Genomic DNA, 20,152 nt, shown 5'->3' on the forward strand with positions numbered 1-20,152 from the left:
TGAACGTGACTTGTCAATGGATATGATCATGATGTGATATCTTATTGAATCGGTTTTGGATCAATTACTTTTCAATCTGATATGTATTTAGTGTTTGAAATACATATATAATGTATATTTATATTTGTTATGTTAATTAGATATTTATGCTATCTGTCATATATATGGGGACGGTTCAGCAGCCCTAAAGTTTGCCAAGTTTGGTGCCAAACATTTTTCAAAACATGAGTTAGAAGCTTTGTAATGAGCTGATTTTTTGTGAGGATGATCTCTATGATGAGGAGATCATCCTCACCAAAAATCAGCCTATTCCAAAACTTCTAACCCCATCAAAAGTGATTTACAAAAATTGGACGGTCCACGATTCTTCAACTTGTAAATTAGGGTTAGAAGTTTCAAAATGAGCTGATTTTTTGTGAGGATGATCTCTTCACCGTAGAGATCATCCTCACAAAAAATCAGCGTATTCCAAAACTTCTAACCCCATCAAATGTGATTTACAAAAAATGTTTGGCACCAAACTTGGCAAACTTTAGGGCTGCGGAACCGCTCCCTATATATATATATATATATATATATATATATATATATATATATGGGAGCGGTTCAGCAGCCCTAAAGTTTGCCAAGTTTGGTGCCAAACATTTTTCAAAATATGGGTTAGAAGCTTTGGAATGAGCTGATTTTTTGTGAGGCTGATCTCTATGATGAGGAGATCATCCTCACCAAAAATCAGCCTATTCCAAAACTTCTAACCCCATCAAAAGTGATTTACAAAAATTGGACGGTCCACGATTCTTCAACTTGTAAACTAGGGTTAGAAGTTTCAAAATGAGCTGATTTTTTGTGAGGATGATCTCTTCACCGTAGAGATCATCCTCACAAAAAATCAGCCTATTCCAAAACTTCTAACCCCATCAAAAGTGATTTACAAAAAATGTTTGGCACCAAACTTGGCAAACTTTAGGGCTGCCGAACCGTTCCCTATATATATATATATACACATATATATGGGTCGGGTTCATGCGACAATCATTTCAACACACATAGACAATGTGTTTGTCTTATATGGGCAAAAATATTTGGAATGGGCTGATTTTTTGTGAGGATGATCTCTGTGATGAGGGGATCATCCTGGCAAAAAATCATCCCATTCCAAAACTTGTAACCCCATCAAAATTGATTTACAAAAATTGGACGGTCTATAATTTTTCAACAAAAATTGGATGGTCTAGAAGTTTTGGAATGGGCTGATTTTTGGCAAGGATGATCTCCTCACCACAGAGATCATCCTCACAAAAAAATCAGCCCATTCCAAACATTTTTGCCCATATAAGATAAAACACGTTGTCTATATGTGTGTTGAAATGATTGTCGTTTGAACCTGACCCAATATCTATATCTATATATATATATATATATATATATATTATTAAATAGAATAAAAAAATTATTTATCTCATCAAATGGATCAGGACTTGAAAGTTTGGTAGTTATCCATTTTCAACAGCTTCGGTTAAGCTCAAATAGGACCAATTTAGAGTGGGGGCAATGGCCCCCCATAAGAATTTTCAAACCTTCTGTGGAGTAATGAGTTATTGCGATAGATAATAGTGACGAATAAAGAAATCTGTCATTATTACCCTCACAATTTGTTTTACACTCTTGGTTGCCTCCCTAAAAAAATTACAATCGTTGTTGCCCTCACAAAAAAATTTCCACTCGTACACTGCCCCCATGTGAGTAAAATCCTAGCTTCACCCCTGTCGGTAGCCATCAATTCTAACAGCTTCCTTCAAGTTCAAAAATGATTTTTGTTTTTAATTTTTTCATTTGATTGTGAGCTTTTTTTTCCTATTAAATCTAAGTTAGTCATGATGGCATGATTTATAAAGTAAGGTTTCTTCAGTAACAAACTTGATAAAGTAAGGGTGTTTTTGTAATAAAATTACAACAGATAGGTCTGGCCAATAAATCTCGCACTCGCCGTGATGGAACTTTCTCTGGTCTTATTCTTGAATGGAAAGTGTTTCTTTTCTATAATTCTCCACCCAACATGACACACCCAAGTCAAGTCGGGTCTAGTTTTGGGGTTTTAACATTTAGGCTATGTTTGGATTGAGAGAAGGGAAGGGAAGAAAAACTTATTAAGGGAAAAGAAGGGAAGGGAAGAGAAACTAATTTCTTCTTACCCTGTTTGGATTGAAAGAGAAGAGAAGAGAAGAGAAAGAGTCAAGTTTCTCCTGTTTGGTTAGGATTCATAAGAGAAGAGAAATTATTCTTATCAAATGACTATTATACCCTTCTTAGTCTAAAGAACAAAATTCTACTTATACAATGATACAAAATATAAATACCGAAACTCATTTATAAAGAATATGATAAATATTCATTTTTCAACCAAATAATACCAAGAAATTATTTTTAATTCAAATGACTATTATACCCTTCATAGTCTACAAATAATCTTTGCACTTAAATTAATAGCAACTTTCTTTATTTAGGAAAAATTATTTAAGGGACTCTTGCAGAAGAATTTTTTACTATCGAATTCACCATTAATTGGTAGAATGTGTAACGTACATCAGAGTAACTCCAACCCATAAAGAAGATGCTCTCCTCTAAATCAATTTGAATTCCAACTAAGTCATGATTTTAAATCTTTAAATCTCGGATTAAATGAAAATGGTTGGAAAAAGAAATTATATTTCAAACATGTTACATAGAAAGATGGAAGTCAAAATGGCATTTATATATATGAAAAAAATGAGTATTTAAATAAATGAATTGTTATTTAGAGATTGTTTTTAAATTTTTCTGGCACATATAAATCCATGACATGTTAGAGATTTAGAACTGTGGGTTCTCAAAGATATAAGATTAAAATGACTCTTATTATATTAAATTTAAATATAAAAGTGAGGCATTTATCGTGATCACTTAAATTTTTAGTGTCAAACTACTTCAATTTGCCTTCTCTCATTACAATAGTAAAGATCTGATTTAGGACTCAACTTAGGCCTTCCACTGAACCTTTTGGATGATAAAAAAGAAAGTGAAACATCTTGTGATCTCAAAACCCAACCTACTGATGCAGAATTAGTTTTTTAACCAAACAGAAACTCTTTCAATAATTAGTAGATCCAACTTGATGAACCCAATTGATCAATCTATCCGAGTTAGGTGCATGGATTGCACACAAATTCAATGCTCAGACCAATTAGCATTAAAGATTAGTTTAATATCAATCATTTGTGTTGAACAAAAATTGTATGTCAACAAACACATAACTAACAAAGAATTAGCCGAAAAACAAAAGATTTTCGAAAGCCTCATGTTACAGACACATTGATTTGGTATGATTGATGTAAAAGAATATAGATCACAATTTCAATTTGGTTTTGAACACATCTCCATGGACTTTTTTTGGTGTTGGATCATCTGCACTATGTGAAAAAGGCCCATATTTGACGGTCTCAAAATTTGACGGACCCTACCATCAAATATGCCCGTCAAATATTCTCTTGTAGAATTTTTTTTTTTGACGGCCCTGGACTATCAAATTATTGGATAATGGATTTAAAAAAACAGAACCCTGATTGCAAGTGTTCATATCCAACATTACTATCCCAATTTGCTTTCTTTTTAGCTTTTCTCTCATTCTTTATAAAACATTCACAACTTATACACTCCTTTAATTTGGGACAATATTCAACCTTTGTTGGTGAACAAACCATCTCAATTGATTTTTTCTTAATGTACAGCATATTGGTACTAGAAAAATAAAATCTTCGTAACATTTCAAATATGAAAGAAAAATCACTCGATAAACTACACAACATAATAAGAAATCTATGTATCCTTCTCAACATAACAAAAATTGTTCCTAGTAGCAGCCATCTCTCTCTCTCTCTCTCTAGATGGGGCAGGGTGGGACATCAAGGGTAGTTCCTGCTTGAAGTTGGCCCCATCCTATAAGTCGCCAATGCTTCTCAACCCATCGGCTGAGGGCAACCTTCTCCCCTTTGCTAGTGCACACGGGTGACGTGAGTTGCAGCTTAGCAAGATCATTCGTTACAGCAATAACTCGAGCACCTGTTGACACAGACCTAATGTTCAACATCAGGATCTCACCTTTAGCCAGCTTTGAGACGTTTCCTTGCCTCTCTGTACCCTTGGTTCTGACTCCAAGAAGCCGTCAAAGAAGGAAAAAGTTCACCTAAAAAAGTTGGAGAGCAAGAACAAAGTCATTCATCATTATTCATATTTTACAAGGCACACACAGAATAACATAATGATCTCAGTGAAATAGATGGAACAACAATCTTTTGCTTCTTGGTTTCACTGGTTTCGACATTTTGTCCAACCTGCCCTAATTGATAACGGGCAACATGGATAAAATAATTTATTTGAAGAAATAACTGCTTAGACGACGAACCCTGATATATTTACAACTACACACAAAGTCAAGGTGCAGAATCAAGGAGTCAGGACAAAACTCCATCTACTTGGATGTTGACCAAACCATTTATTTCAGCCTTTGTGCAGTAAAAGAAAACTAGATTCATGTACAAACCAAATGGTCTAGCAAAGAATATACAAGTTGTTTATGCCTTCAATCTATCAAGTTGCTTTTGGACAAAAACAGTAGTTTTGATGGGGACCTAACTGTTAGCACGTCAACAAATTCATCACATTCCGTCATGTCCCACACATGAGAAGATACAGATGCAGAATAGTAAAAGTAATTTTGCAGGTTCAGCTTCTTACCTTGAGTTCAACAAAAACTTCCGGGAGTGACCCAACCTCCCCAAGAACTTGACCCACCAGCCTATCAGCATGTGTTAAAGTGGGGTTCATGGTGGTGCCAATCTCAATGAGACCTATCAGCACGTGTTAACGTGGGGTTCATGTTTAATTGTGTATTGCTTTCCAGCCCTACCACTGTCTAAAATACTTCACGAATTGTGTTGTTATATATTTCCAACATAGATGCCTACAAATTTTTAAAAGAAAAAAAGGTAACCTGCATTAATATATCTACACCACAGGCATGCATTTATTTAATCAAATGTACAGAAAAAGATTCAACTGTAAAAATTAAATGGGTAACCTGCATCTTGTATTTCCAGCCCTGGGATGCCGATATTTCTATTTCATAATCGAAAGAAAGAGAGAAAGATAATAGCAACTTAAACATAGTGACTAGGATCTATTGTCATACCTGCTAATCGAGAAAAGTTGCAATGTCTGTTGGGTGGATATTTTCAACATTAAATGAACAAAGAACAGCACAGCGGACAGTTTGTGAAGGAACAGGGCCATATACGTGGATATTGGGAAGAGCACGCAGGTTTTCATAGAGATAACTAGCCAGTTTAGTCTGTAAAACAAAGATAACATAAGGCCAGAAACCAGTTTAAGAACATAGACTGACATCCAACCCGGCGGATTTTTACCTTGTAAAAGGAATTATTTACTAGGTGTTGAGTTGCATTCATCGCACACAAAGATAATAAAACCTAATCCCAAAGAATATCTAAAGTTGAGATGGGATGAGGATGAAACTCAAACATAAGCCAAAATCGCATCGATCAGCCCATGGTTAACTCAATGAGCTACATCAAAAAGCCGAATGGAGTATTCTTTCGGTGTTGTCCAAGTCTCTTGGTTTCCATTTTGAATCACATGCCCCCCTGGTAATAAGAAACACAGGTGTATATTGTTGTTGCATGAATGGCCATTTACAATTTCATCTGACAAGTAACAAGAATGCATAGTCGATGAAGATTATAATGATAAGGATTGCTTTGAAGGATAGTCCAAACAATCTAATGACGTACCTGATCTGGATATAGTTGGGAAGTCGCAATGTCTAAAAGAGATGGAATCAAAATGGGATACAATAGCAGATGCTATATTGGCTGGGCCATCAACATGGTGGCAATGCTCAAAACAGATTGATTTTTATTTATAGTTATTGCCCTTGAGTGATTTGAAGTGTTCTAAGGTGATTGTCATCATGTTCATTTTTTCTCTTTTATCTGTTGTCATTGCCCTCAAATACTAAGATATCATTGTTACTTCATGAGTAACCCTTTCGAAGGAAGTAGTGTTTAGAGGGAGCCAATTCTACCCAAAAGACCCAAATCTTGGTTGTGGTCCATTTTAATTTCAAGGACCCGATTGACAATCAGCACAGGTATGAGTCTATTTGTACCTGGTTTCTGGCACATTGATCACTTACAAAGTAGAACAATGCCGCGATTTTGGATCCAATATATAATGGAGGGATCAATAAGAAACATTGTTTTGAAAATCCTTCAAAACAGGGGAAGCTCTTAAATGTCCTTCAACATTTAAATGCTGTCATGTTTAGGTCTTCCTAAGTTATGAAAATCTGCATAACCAAAATAATACTTCAGATAAGCAAAGGTGGAAGATGTATTTAGCTTGACCAAGTAGATAATTCAATCCACAACTGAAAAAGTAAACAGTGATTTCTTGATATACAAATTATGTGACATAGTAAATGTATTGTCCAAGGAAAATATGTACATTCTTACAACTGATGGCAGTCACAGACCTGTGTGAGGCATTATAGATCGTCCAAAATATCTTAATGAAATATGACCATTACCCAATACGAACCGTAATTGACCCCCGACACCTATGTGAATCCCAAATCAAAGCGCACAATGCCACAAAGTTATTAAAAATTATTCCACTAGAATGTTGGAATTGTGACTACAATAAATATTTTTTTCATAGTGTACTGCTCCCAAAAGAACAAAAATTAATGTTCAAATTCAACCCTATTGTAGTTGTCAAGTAGCTTACTCCAAGACTACAAAAAATACTTGTATGATCCATAAAAGGCATAGACAAACGTCCAACATTCAAAAACTTGCTTACAAAGAAAACCAATTCCATAATCACTTTAAAATAAATTATGTAGATCTCTTTGGATGGAACCAAAAGGAGTTAGATTTCGGTCACTGTCGTTTCAAATTTATTTTTCAATACCACAACTTTGGTGACACTGACAAAAGGTGTAATAAATTTGATAACATGCATATCATTGCTTGAGAATATTTTTTAGGTCCATTTCTTCATTAACCAACACTAACAGCGTGTGGATACACTTTTCAAAACAAAAATGGAAAATGAGAGCAGTCGGCAGCACAATGTCAAGGAAAACATTTCTAATATTACAATGACTATATCTTGGTGTACTTTTTATAGTGCAATCTATACCTTAATGGATGGATCCCTTTTCCCCCAAATTAGATTGCCAATTTTGGGAATCCTCTTGTCAAGCATAATCCATATTAGGCTTAGACCACCACCTACAATTCAATCCCTTGAAAATCAACCATCCAAACCGTGATAGTGCTACATGAAAAAAAAAGGGGTTGATTCGACTCCAAGGACTGTCAAATTTGTTTGGATTTAGCCAAATTCAAAGGACATTGGCATGGAGTTTACCCCTTTTTCACGTAGTGTAGTTAGGATTTTTGGACTTCTAGGTAAAGAGTGACGATTTATTGGAACTGGTGTAGAATTCATGGAAGAAGAGGCATTAAGCTCCCCTCTTTACTATTAGAGTTTGGTAGAATATTCAAGTATATGCACCTATTAGACTCCAATGTTTACAAGTTGGGTCATGTTGAAAAAGTTGAAATCATTTGTTTTTTGAGCGGTATTATATTATTATTGATTATTTTCAGGAAGAGAGAACTAAGAGTCACAAGATAGATCAACCAGAAAGTGATAGAAGGTGTTTTTCTTTGCAAGTTCAAATGTTATCATCTTATTTAAATGTCTAAAAGAAACAGAGTTATTGGAAATTGAAATCAGAAACATCTCCATGCACCAAATAATTTATAGAAACACATAATTGGGTTTAAATTGGTATGCTAGGAATTATTTTAAAATCGTATAAAAGACTGCGAAACTCTAAAACAGAAGTCACGAGCTGGAGCCAATGTTGTAGGGGTGTAAAGCTAGATTAAGAAGGAAGAGTTTAAAAATTCAATAAGAGTGCAAAGTTTAGCATGTGGGCATTTATGGCATTCATATGGCGATTAGTACCTACCTGCATGTAAAGCAGCTCGATGGTTCCACCATTTCAAGTGAGTAGCATGTTAAGCACATCAACAACTTGGCAGTTGCGGAACCACGAAGACCAATCTTTGAGGATTTCTACGATTTAAAAGAATCTTAGCTAATTAAACTTCCTTACCAAATCAATTATCAAAATCAGAAGACCAAGCAAAATAGAGTCAAAGACAGGACACTAAAAACAAAAAGAACTTACCCATGTAGGTTCAAGACCCATCAGGCTGCAGGCTCGTGCTGCCACTCCAAGGCAACCATGAGAAATTGCAACGATTCCAATGGAATCCGGAACAAGTTATGCAAATCAAAACAGAATTAAAAATTAAAATAGTGTAGGAAAAATTACAAATAATACAAACATAAACTCTCATCAGCAACATACAAAAAGATCATCATAAAGCACAAGAAAAATAAAACAACGCAACATGCATTCCCACTAACCCTGCAGGGCTAGCATCCCTTGGTGGATGTTGAGGTGTCAAATGGTATTCACTACTAGTCACCAACGAGTCACAACCTAAAATTGCTTGTTACATGCTTAATCTTCCAAATCTTTAAATTGATTTGTAGCACTCTTTCGTATTGAAAAAAAAAATTGTTCATAGAAATCTAGGATCCATCAATCATAGAAATTTGTTCCAAATAACAGCCCATTGACAGCCCAAATAACAGCCTTGCATACTCCTTTAATCAAATTGTAGAACTTGTAAAGAAATGCCACACAACAAGGTCATTTTTAACTATGGATATTTTGCTTACAAAAAATAACAATAAGAACACAAACAGCCCAATAAAAAATAAAAAAATTGCATTCCACCTTCATTACACAGCTTGTCAATCTCCAATTTTCTAGGCTTAGTTAATATATTTCCTACACATAAGGTTCACAAATTTCATCATTATTCTGGTAGTAAATTAACATAAATATCTTCAAGAAGTTATTATAAATAAAACTAATTAAGCCACTGATTATTTCGATCCACATACCTCAGATTTGTCATCATGAAAGGCTCCGATCTTGAATCTTCTTTTCCACCTCAAAATACATTTCAAAAGAGTAGCTGCCAAAGAAACTCCAGTACTAATGCTCAAGTCAAGAAGTGGAATTATGATTTCTAAATTGGAAATTGAACAAATAATTAAGTACCTAAAACATGCTTAAACAAACCTATTTATATTTTATAGACTTTCGGCCCTCATCCTTAATGAGACCAAACATTCAAGTGGTTTTTTCACCTATTACTTCATTATATTAGTAGCTAGCAGCAGACCATTCTAATCATAAGGTTGCGATCACAGATTTTACAGAAGGAAATTTTAATTTAAATGGTTGAAACTCAAATCAAATGAGTTTAACTCAAACTACTTCAATCTTTAGTGGATTAATGGAAGAACTAAAGTCCTAACAATATCAAAACACTCAGATCTATAAAATCTTTGGGATCTATAATCAAATGTTTATCTATTCTTAAATTTTTCTTCATGAAGCAAAATAAACGCATTTGGAAAATAAAAAATCAAAACTAATATATTTTGTGAAATTAGGAACCCTAGATTTCATCTTCAACAATTTGAACAGGGTTATGGATCTACCAACAAGAGAGAGAGAGAGAGATAGACTCACCTTAAAATTCAACAGAAAAATTTCAAGAGGTTAATGGCTTCTTCTTCACTCCATCGTTCCAATGTTGAGAGATCGAGAGATAACTTCGACAAATCAGAGAGAGAGAGAGAGAGTGAGTGATCAAATACAGAGAGAGATCGAGGGTGAGATGAGATCAAGGGAGACTGAGAGATGAGATCGAGAAAGATCGATCGAGAGTGACACACAAAGTGAGAGAGAGAGAGAGAGAGGGAGGGAGTGAGACTTGCAATCGCAGCAGTGAGAGAGAGAGAGAGAGAGAGAGAGAGAGACTTGCAATGGCAGCAGAACGGGTTTAATGGGAGAAAAACCATGAAATTCGTGGTCCAATGACCGCGGAATTTGAGTCGTAAAATTCGTCGGGCCTTGCCTAACAAATTTTTTTGTCAAATTTTGTAGTTTTCACGTAGTGCTGGTCCTCTGTCCCGTTGCCCAGATGTGAAGTAAAGCCATCCGTCCCAGAATCCTACTAGAGTGGTTTTCACTCGGAAAGGCAACTTCCCAACTACTGACCATTTCTGTAAAATTGTCAACAAACCATGAGATCGAAAGGTAACACCGAGAGTAATTATAGCAATAATAATTCTCTTTAGAGAACCAGTAATAGATGATCTAGGTTGGTCAACTATTCATCATTCACAAAACAAGGTAAAATGAAACAAGTTTCCGCCACTCTCGTGGATTGCTGCTTTGGTGTATTTATATACCAAAACAACATAGTTTAGTGTCTAAAGGCAACAATGTGTTGCAAGATATATATAGCAGAGGAACGAAAAAATGGATCTTGTGATATAGAGACCAGTAAATTAAAGGCCAAGTTCAATACCAGTGTATCTAAATGAAATTGGAACTCTTCTCCAACCAAGGTCATCTTTTTGGTCTCTGGATGCTTATCTGTTGTGCCTCCCACAAGAACAATAGAGTTGTTGATAATAGCCCATGCAAATTCTATATGGGAGTCAAGCTTTGGCATGGAGGGCATAACTTTCCACTTCATTTCCCCATCCAACATGTAAACATCATCATATACTACCTGGAAATTGAAAATTGAACATTAAATTTGTAAACATACTGAAGAAGAAAAGCATGGAAATGGTTTATAACACCATAGGCAGCACCCAAAAAGGCTCAAACTGAATAACACAAAAGATTATCAAAATGGGAATCTTAGAGCCAGTGACACGTAATGGTTCAATAAAGAAACATGTACACAATGATGTTGACAATTGATATAACATTGTGATTACATTTGTTTCTCCTAAGAAAATAGCAAAGCAAAACACAACCAATATTAAAATATACTTTTTTTTTTCTACACAGCCAACAGTCAGAGAATTTGAATTCCAAATTATGAATGTGGAAACAAAAATCCCTAATACAAGCTTTTTCCAAAAACTATAACCACGACAATAAACAAAGGAATTGATAAAAAATAAAACTAAAATAAAATAAACAAAGGAACTTCAGCCAAATCCTTGCAGATGAGTCATGACCTTATTATTGTTCCCTTGTGCATCTATAAGAGTGATAAGGATGTTTACTTAAGAGATTTATGCCATTAGCAGACTACCAACCACCAATTGGATATCCTAATTTAAAGGGGAAAGCAGATTGATGGGTACACACAATCATTATGCAGAATAATGCTTGAGCAATATTTCAATACTATTTTCCTGCACCCAGCCTATTGGCATGAAAAGAAAAATAGAAAAAGAAAAACTTCAATAACAGGGTCACTTGAAACAAACACCATAAAAAATATACTCTTAATATATAACCAGATATTAAAAAGCCAAAGTGTTGTAACACTCACAGCTACATTTCACAACCAAACATTGAATATGATTAATAGGTAAAATGCATGTGTAAACGCTGGATAAAAGAATTATAAGTTCATTTTCATGATTAGCATAATTACTAAGCAGAGAAGACAGCAAAAAACCTGTGAGGTCCCCACAGGGAATAGGTATTTCAGTCCGCCACTCCTTCTCTAACACTTTGCCATTATTTACGGCGATACTCAAATGCTCTTGCATCTGCAGCTTCATGGTGCGAACAAAGCATGTTTCATGGTGCGGAACAAATTGAGTTGATAAACATGAAATAAAAACTGAGCTAGAAATCTAACAAGATGTTGAACATAGACCAAATTGTAGACAAACAAATATTTTACCGAATGTTCAAGACTAATAAACAGAGATCAAGGCAATCGAGTCATATCTAGAGGACCACTACACAAAATAGATATAGTTAATGTTTAACAGTTATTGATCAGGCGCAATCCAATGGGCGAGATGACTTCAAAATCAAAAAACCATGTTTACTTAATAACTTTACAAAATTGTAAATACCTCTCGCTGCAACTCTCTCTCTCTCTCTCTTTCATATTCTCCATCTCACACATGCCGAGACATTTCGAAACTATATGAAACTTTAAACCATGGTACAGACTAAATCATTTAATGGACTCAAAAGGCATGGCTTGGTAACTATGATCCAGATTCATCATTTTCTTTAGTAATCTTCTTTGAACTATTTTGTCATCTAATAAAATTAGATAATATTTGTGGATTAGCTCAAATAAAATCCAAAAACCAAAATTCTCCAATCAAATAAAACTTAAAAACCTTCCATCTAAACCACTTGTGATAGCAGCACATTCCTAACCAAGGTGGAAACTTTCACATCGCAGAGTTATCTGACAGAACTCTCCTCTTATAAATTACTCCAAACCAAGCAAAATCTAAATTCAGCAAAACTAGACTACAAAAAACTCATAAAAATTCTCAATTTACAGCGACAATCAAACTAAGTAAAACTAGCTTCTAATTAGAAAGAACAATAACCATAAATTCTCGAACCAAAATTCAAGCCAAAAGAAAACTCAAACAAAACCCAAATTCGGATTGTCTCCTGAGTTTCTCAATAGATGTCTTCACCTTCCACATAATGCACATGATTTCCGATTGTCTGAACTAATAATTAACCTCTAATTCACAATAACTATAAAATGGAAGAACTTCAAACAATTTTATTATTTTAAGAAACAAACCTTTTCGCCTCTTTTGATATACTTCACGGCAAAAAGCTCTTTGGTCTACTTATCTCGCATCAACCTCGCCACACCAAAATTACCTCTTGACGACCTTGAGATCGAAGATGATGACTTCCCACTGTTATTAAAAAAAAACAGAGCGTGTGAGGAGTTTTGAAAAAAGAAGAAGAAGAGAAAGGTGGGGTTGAAGAAGAGAAAGGTGTGCCATTGAAGATGGTTTCTTGAAGAAAACCAGAAGAATGAGAGAGAGAGAGAGAGAGAGAGAGAGAGAGAGAGAGAGAGAGGATACCTCAGGTCGTCTCCTACTTGAGTTCAGCTCCTTCGTTCTACACCTTTAGGGTTTTTGAAATCAGATTAGATTTTTTTATTGAGGATTTTTGAAAAAAGAAGAAGAAGAGAAAGGTGTGTGGGGTTGAAAAAGAGAAAGGCGTGATATTGAAGATGGTTTCTTGAAGAAAACCAGAAGAATGAGAGAGAGAGAGAGAGAGAGAGAGAGGTCGTCTCCTACACGAGTTCGAGTTCGGCTCCTTCGTTCTCTACACTAGGGTTTCAGAAATCAAGTTCAGTTGTTTTATTACTTGGGGTGTAAACAGTAATATATGGCCTGTCAATATAAATAAGTTTTGGAAATTTAAAAAAAAGTGAGGGCAAATTTGGAATAAAAATTTTACTCTCTTCCCTTCCCTCCTCGTCTCTCCACTTTTGGGGGGAACAAAATTTTCGGTTTTTTCCATTCTCTTCCCTCCATTTTTCTTCTCTTCCCTCCTCACTTAACAATCCAAACAGCAGAAAAGAAGAGAAAATAGCATATTTTCTCTTCCCTTCCCTTCCCTTCTCTTCCTTCAATCCAAACACTACGTTAAACACATACATACCCTTTGATTGAAAGGATCGGATTTTCTTCCTTTTAGTTCTCTCTCTCCACAGACAGACAGACACACACATTTAGTAGCATCAATTGTTTCCTTCCAAATTCTCCCTTCATGTCAGCCATGTCTCCACATCTAATCATCATTTTTCTCCTCTCTTCTACATGTCTCCACATCTCAGCCTCATCCTCTTCCCCTCCTTATACCTCAGGAGATAAAGATAATAATACTTTCTCCAGAGATTGCAAACCTATAAGATGCAGCAATCAAGGCCCAACTATCAGATTTCCATTCCGACTTAAAACCAGCCCATGGTTTTGTGGCCTTAAAAGGGTTCGAATTATCATGCTTAGGAGAGGAGACCCTCCTTCACCTACCTTTCTCGGGCGATTTCTTTATTCGAAAAATCGATTATAGTCGTAACATGATCTCCATGATCGATACAAAAGATACTCATTGCCTACTCCAAAGCCTTCTCTCTCTCAACCTCACAAATTCTATTTTCAATTTCACAGGGAATGCGAATTCTTTTACGACACTGAATTGTTTCAAAACCGTACCAAACAGTACAAATGGCTGAAATATTATTGGCCTCAATTGCCTCAGTAACGGTAATAGTTTTGTTTACGTCACTTATTCCGGTTCAGATATGGGTGATCTGCCTTCGAATTGCTTTACATCTAAAACATTTAAGATAAGCGACACGCGGTATCTCACACTCCAAGATACGTTTGATAAGTTTAACCAAACGGGAGAGATCATCGTTTGGTGGGGTGACTCAGTCCCAGAGATATGCTATGCTTGTGAAAGGACCAGGAAGCACTGTGGATTTGACACGGCAAAGAATGAAACTATTTGTCTCGCTGGTCAAGGTGAGAACCGCCCATTACTTCCATCTTAATTTCTTCAATAATTAACTCAGCCCTCTCAACATTTCAGGGTATAAATCAAATCTTAAAATAAATAAGAAAAGGAACTGAGTTATGGAAGGTTTTGAAAATGAATGACCACCAAACTCTCAAATTTACAATTTAACTTTATTGGTGAACAATTTTTATTTATTTCTTTCTTTCATGAGAATTCTAAAAATTTTGTGATCTATATCCTTATTGCATCCAATCATGTTTTGGTTCCCACATAGAACATTTTGTGATCTATCATGAAATTTCCCTTACTTAGGAATACATTTTTCATTTTTCAATTATTCGAATTTGTGTTTATATAGTTATTTCTATTATATATTCATTCATGGAATGTTCTGATTCATGGAATATTCTAGTTATTTTCAAGAGATGAAATAATGTTTACTGATAATATTGTAGAAGAGCAATATGTAACTTAGGACTTTAATTAGAGACAGACTTATTTGACCACATTCAGTGTAAAGTTGAAATGGTCACAAGTCACAACTCAGGAAGGCCTTATCTCGATCATTAGAATAGTTATACATCGAAAGAAAATACACTTTTAGTACAAAGATTATTTTTGGTATAAGTTTTATTCTCTCATTCATTAATTATCCCAGGACTTGAAGAGTTTGACTCATTTTGTTGTTTTTACATTGTCAATCATTTTTATTTTTATCAACTAATGATGCTAAATGTATGCGTACCATGGTTTTAAAACTCGGTATTACGTATCGTCTCGTTCACCGCTGATACCGAGTTGACTCGGATGATACGTCTCGTCTCGTCGAGTCGTCTCGTTCAACCTTGAAATAATGGTTTTTAACCATTTAAAAAATCTGAAAAAATCTGAAAAAATCTGAAAATTTCAGAAAAAAATCAGAATTGATTCCTATTAAAAAATGAACCTAAAAAATATATATATATATAATTAAAAAAAAAATCATAATACACATATCAAAATAAATAAATTAAATATTTACATTGATACGTTGTTTCATTTTCATTGCACAAGTGCACTAAACTTTTTTTTCCAAATACAATATTTAAAAAGCACCAAACTTACCATCAAAAATATCAATTAAAACATTAATTTCAATTCGATAAAAATTGGTATTATAAAAATTGGATCGACCCGTATTGAAATTTATTTTTATTCGATCTCAATATGATTCAAATATGTTTCAATTGATTTTCATCATATTATAAGTATGATTTGACATATAAAATACAAAGAAACAACATTCAAAAAAATAAAATATAAAGAAACTTCACAATTATGTAACACAATTGACCTACTTTCTCACATTTTATCGGATAGGGACACGATTGATCCATATGCCATCCGATAGGTTACTGCATCAAATTTTTATCGGATCTAATTTTTATTAGAACCCAAATCTTTAATGAAATTTGGATCCATTGACAGCCAAACTATTTTCAAAACTCAAATCTTCAATCGAGATCTGAAATTATCGAATTTGAATGGATCGGATTTTGGACCCATTGATTGCCTTACTACTGAGGGGATCATAGTAATTTATGATCCTAAGTATCCAATTACATCAGTAATTAGCAGTTGAGAAGCATCCTATATTTGCGATTTAGGAAAATGACCCACAATTTAACGGTGTTGATTCAATGTGCATCATTGTTCCATCACTAATTTCAAAAATATTCGGTAAAACTCGGTTAACTCGGACGAAATTTTGATATTTACATATCAAAATAATATATATATATATATATATCAAAATAAATAAATTAAACATTTACATTGTTACGTTGTTTCATTTTTATTGCATAAATGCACTAAACTTGTAAATCCACCTTTCACTTCGATTTCTTCTTGAATCGGATAATTTTTTTTTCAAAACCTTGATTTTTGTTCTTCACTTGATGGAGAAGATGAAGAAATAATGGAGAACATTGATTTGGGGGTGAAATAATTGAAGAGAAAGGTAAAACTCGGTTAACTCGGACGAGATTTTGAAAATCTTGTCCGAGTCAACTCGTTTGTCTCGCGAGTTAATGAAAAAACTGCATTTTCTCGGTTATCTCGTTCGTCTCGGACGAGTTTTGCGAAAATATCGTCCGAGACGACTCGCATAACTCACGAGACACGGTCGTCTCATAACTCATTGTGAGTTGGTCTCGTTCACCGCTGATACCGAGTTAACTCGGGCGATACATCTCGGTCTCGGACGAGTTTTAAAACCATGATGCATACATCCGGGGAACATTTTAGAGAAAATTACTTTATGATTCCTGACGTTAACTTTTTTTCCAGATTAGTCCTTCACTTTTAGGGATGACCTAAATAGTCCATTTAGTTAACCCCTCTTTTCTAATTAGTCCCTCAGCTTCATTCCATGTTATAATATTTTTGAAATGCCGAAACTACCCCTTTTTTCTTCTTCATCACATACTAGGTTCTCCAACAACGATTTTAATCATTTTCGACGATTTTTTTTTATTGTGCATGACAAATGGAAATGATATATTTCTCATTTTGAACTTTTAAATGTTTTTTTTTTTTTGACGATTTATAACAAAACATGAAGCCAGGATTTTGCAATTCTTTTACTTCTTTTTTGGATCAAAATAGATTAACGATGGTTGTTTTGGTTTGAAATCATCTACAAAAGTCGTTATGTCAAGTTTTAAGCCAATCTTTCATTGTATTTTAGTTGAAAAAACTCAATAAATAAATAAAAATAAAAATAAAAAAGAAATCAGGTATATTTTATAGTACCGACCTAAGTGCTATAAAATTTACTCGATTTCATTTTTCTAGTAAAATACATAGAAAGATCGATTTAAAACTTGACATAACGACTTGTGTAGATGATTTCAAACCAAAAGAGCCATCCTTGATCGATTTTGATAAGAAAATGAAGTAAATATATCTAAAAAATATCTGACTTTTATACATACATCTTCAAAATGCTTGAAAAAAAATCATTGAAAATGACTTCCTCCTTTTCAAATCCTTTTAATAGGAATGTTGAAAATCCAATTTTTTTGTATGAAAAAAATGAGTTTGAATGATTAAGACAATTTTGACATTTCAATCGTGAGAAATGTCTAGATTGAGGTTCAAGGACTAATTAGAAAAGAGGGATTTATTAAAAGTCAATGACTAATCAAAAAGAAAAGTTAGCTCTAGATACCATTAAGTAATTTTCCCAACTTTTTAATAACAATTGCAATCAAATATAAACAAGGATTATTTGAGCTTTGGATTAGATTTAATTAGTCCTCGAAATTGGGAGACTGCATTTGGTTTTGGGTTTAAGGTTGGATTTTGATCTTTTTTTTCTTTTTTTTCTTAAAGGTCAAATTGCTCACACAAACCATAAATATGGTTTGCATGACAAATCGTGTGTTAAGTTGTAGCGCACCCAAAATTATAACACAAATCCCTTGGATTCTATCTTAGGATCTCATGGTGCTAGCTAACATGCTACTCATAAGATAACCATATAATAAATAAGTCATTATGATTAAATAAATAAGCAGATTAAAATAAATTAAACTCAACTAAAATTAAGGTCTAAAAAAATAATTGGGTGCTAGGAATAAACAATAACAATGTATAGGGTAGTGTTGGGCAATTCACTGCCAGTAAAAGAAGCAAAGAGGTTATTCCTCTCTCTAACACATATCCCACTCTCAATCCTGGACTGTACTCTACTCTAGACCACCAGAGAAGATTCTCGCTAGTAATAGTATCCCCATTCCACTCCTGGAAGAGGAAAATCAACAATCAATTTGTTTTAATAATTTTCCCAAATTTTGATTGCATAATTGTCCCAAGTAAATTGTAATTAATAGCTGTTAAAGAACTAAAAAAATAATAATAAACTTTTTTATGATAATTTAATACACTAAAATATTATTATGTATGTAATCCCTTGATATTTAATTAATGTGTGTGTTCCACTAGTATCTCATTTAAAAGATCTCGAACACTCCTTTATACTAAGTCATTATGTTTTTGTTTAATTTTCAGGTTCTCACATTCCATTGATCATAGGTGAGTCTCCTCAATTTATCATTGCAAAATATTTTTAGAAAATTCTACTGAGCAAACTAAATTCTCATATAGGTGCTAATTCCATCTTTTGGGTATTTATAGGAACAAGCATCGGAGGCTCTGTGATTTTAGTATCAATAATACTTATTATTTTCTACTTACGTAGGAAAAATGATAAGCAAAGAGAAACTCAGCTCAAGGTAGAAAGGTTTCTAGCAAACTACAAGACTTTCAAGCCTACAAGATATACATTTAAGGACATTAAGAAAATTACTGGAAATTTTAAGCATAAATTGGGGCAAGGGGGATTCGGAAGTGTATACAAGGGAAATCTTCTTACTGGAATCCCAGTGGCAGTCAAGATGCTTGAGATTTCTAGTGGAAGCAAAGAAAATTTTGTCAATGAAGTTGGTACTATTGGTACGATTCATCATTTCAATGTGGTTCGTCTTCTAGGATTCTGCTCAGAGGGGACAAAACATGCCCTCATTTATGAATTCATGCCAAATGGATCACTAGAAAAGTTCATTTTACCGAAAGAAGCCAATACAATTCCTATGCCATTTACTTGGGAAAAGCTACAAGGAATTGCAATTGGCATTGCTCGAGGGATAGAGTATTTGCACCAAGGGTGCGACCAGCGCATTCTCCATTTTGATATCAAGCCTCACAATATTTTACTAGATCATAACTTCGATCCAAAGATTTCTGATTTTGGTCTTGCCAAGTTGTGCTCCAAGGAACAAAGTATTGTGTCCATGACAGCTGCTAGAGGAACTATAGGGTACATTGCACCTGAGCTTTTCTCGAGGAACTTTGGAACAGTCTCCTACAAAGCAGATGTTTATAGTTTTGGAATGTTGACGTTAGAGATGGTTGGGGGAAGAAAAAATTTGGATATCACTGTTGAAAATCTTAGCCAAATTTATTATCCAGAATGGATTTATGATCAATTGAGTCAAGGGAAAGAACTTGGATTAGCAAGTCAGATAGAAGGAGAAGAGGAGATCATGAGAAAGCTCGCAATTGTTGCACTATGGTGCATACAATGTAGCCCAGTGGATCGTCCTTCTATGACAATGGTGATCCGAATGTTAGAAGGGGATTCACGAAGCTTGAAGGTCCCACCCAAGCCTTTTATTTCTTCTTGAAAATAGGGGTGCGATACTTGACTGAAAATGTTCCATATAAATTTTGTAGATCACATGAAACAAAATTAGACAATAAGGGACTCTCAATCCATGGGGGAATCAAGTAGGTCAAGGTGATTGTAGTTCAATGATTTGAATATTTGTACTCATATATATTGTTTGTTCTTCCAATAATTATATATTTAAATAAGCAAAAATTAAGAAACTAGAAAATACAAACAAGGATATATAAATAACAGCTTCTATCTTGAATGTTGGAAAGATCTTCTCCTCTTCAAGTATCTTTCTGACTATGAATGAGAGCATTTGTCAAAGTCTATTCTTGAGTCTTCCATTCTAATTGCTTTCTTTTGTCTTAATCTTATATATT

General features: G+C 34.2%; 2 protein-coding genes across 18 annotated transcripts; one reads left to right on the top strand and one right to left on the bottom strand.

Annotated features, from left to right (window-relative positions):
* Window positions 1–3,717: 3,717 nt before the first annotated feature.
* LOC147394446 (uncharacterized) lies at window positions 3,718–13,350 on the bottom strand. 17 transcript variants are annotated; one of them, XR_015181758.1, is made up of 13 exons: window positions 13,108–13,350; window positions 12,816–12,936; window positions 11,706–11,799; window positions 10,590–10,796; window positions 9,746–10,281; window positions 9,109–9,202; window positions 8,321–8,992; window positions 8,099–8,205; window positions 6,587–6,670; window positions 5,460–6,400; window positions 5,225–5,383; window positions 4,771–4,996; window positions 3,718–4,219 (listed from the first exon to the last, which is right to left on the bottom strand). XR_015181758.1 is itself a non-coding variant. In XM_086454689.1 (10 exons), the coding sequence occupies exons 7-10, from the start codon at window positions 8,339–8,341 to the stop codon at window positions 4,216–4,218; spliced, it is 291 nt and encodes a 96-aa protein (XP_086310815.1). In that variant the 5' UTR covers window positions 8,342–8,992; window positions 9,109–9,202; window positions 9,746–10,281; window positions 10,590–10,796; window positions 11,706–11,799; window positions 12,816–12,936; window positions 13,108–13,333; the 3' UTR covers window positions 3,776–4,215. The 17 variants fall into 17 exon arrangements, 2 of the variants coding, with proteins under 2 accessions (XP_086310815.1, XP_086310814.1); XR_015181763.1 differs by having other exon boundaries at window positions 5,460–5,696; window positions 13,108–13,348; XR_015181755.1 differs by lacking the exon at window positions 6,587–6,670 and adding an exon at window positions 7,258–7,349 and having other exon boundaries at window positions 5,460–5,696; window positions 13,108–13,348.
* Window positions 13,351–14,244: 894 nt separating this feature from the next.
* On the top strand, window positions 14,245–19,873 carry LOC147394447 (rust resistance kinase Lr10-like). Its single transcript, XM_086454687.1, has 3 exons — window positions 14,245–14,559; window positions 18,608–18,631; window positions 18,734–19,873. The coding sequence occupies exons 1-3, from the start codon at window positions 14,337–14,339 to the stop codon at window positions 19,780–19,782; spliced, it is 1,296 nt and encodes a 431-aa protein (XP_086310813.1). The 5' UTR covers window positions 14,245–14,336; the 3' UTR covers window positions 19,783–19,873.
* The last annotated feature ends 279 nt before the right edge of the window (window positions 19,874–20,152 follow it).

Source organism: Akebia trifoliata, chromosome 9 (assembly GCF_017979445.1).
Source record: "Akebia trifoliata isolate Shusen 1 chromosome 9, ASM1797944v1, whole genome shotgun sequence".
Classification (NCBI taxonomy): Eukaryota; Viridiplantae; Streptophyta; class Magnoliopsida; order Ranunculales; family Lardizabalaceae; genus Akebia; species Akebia trifoliata.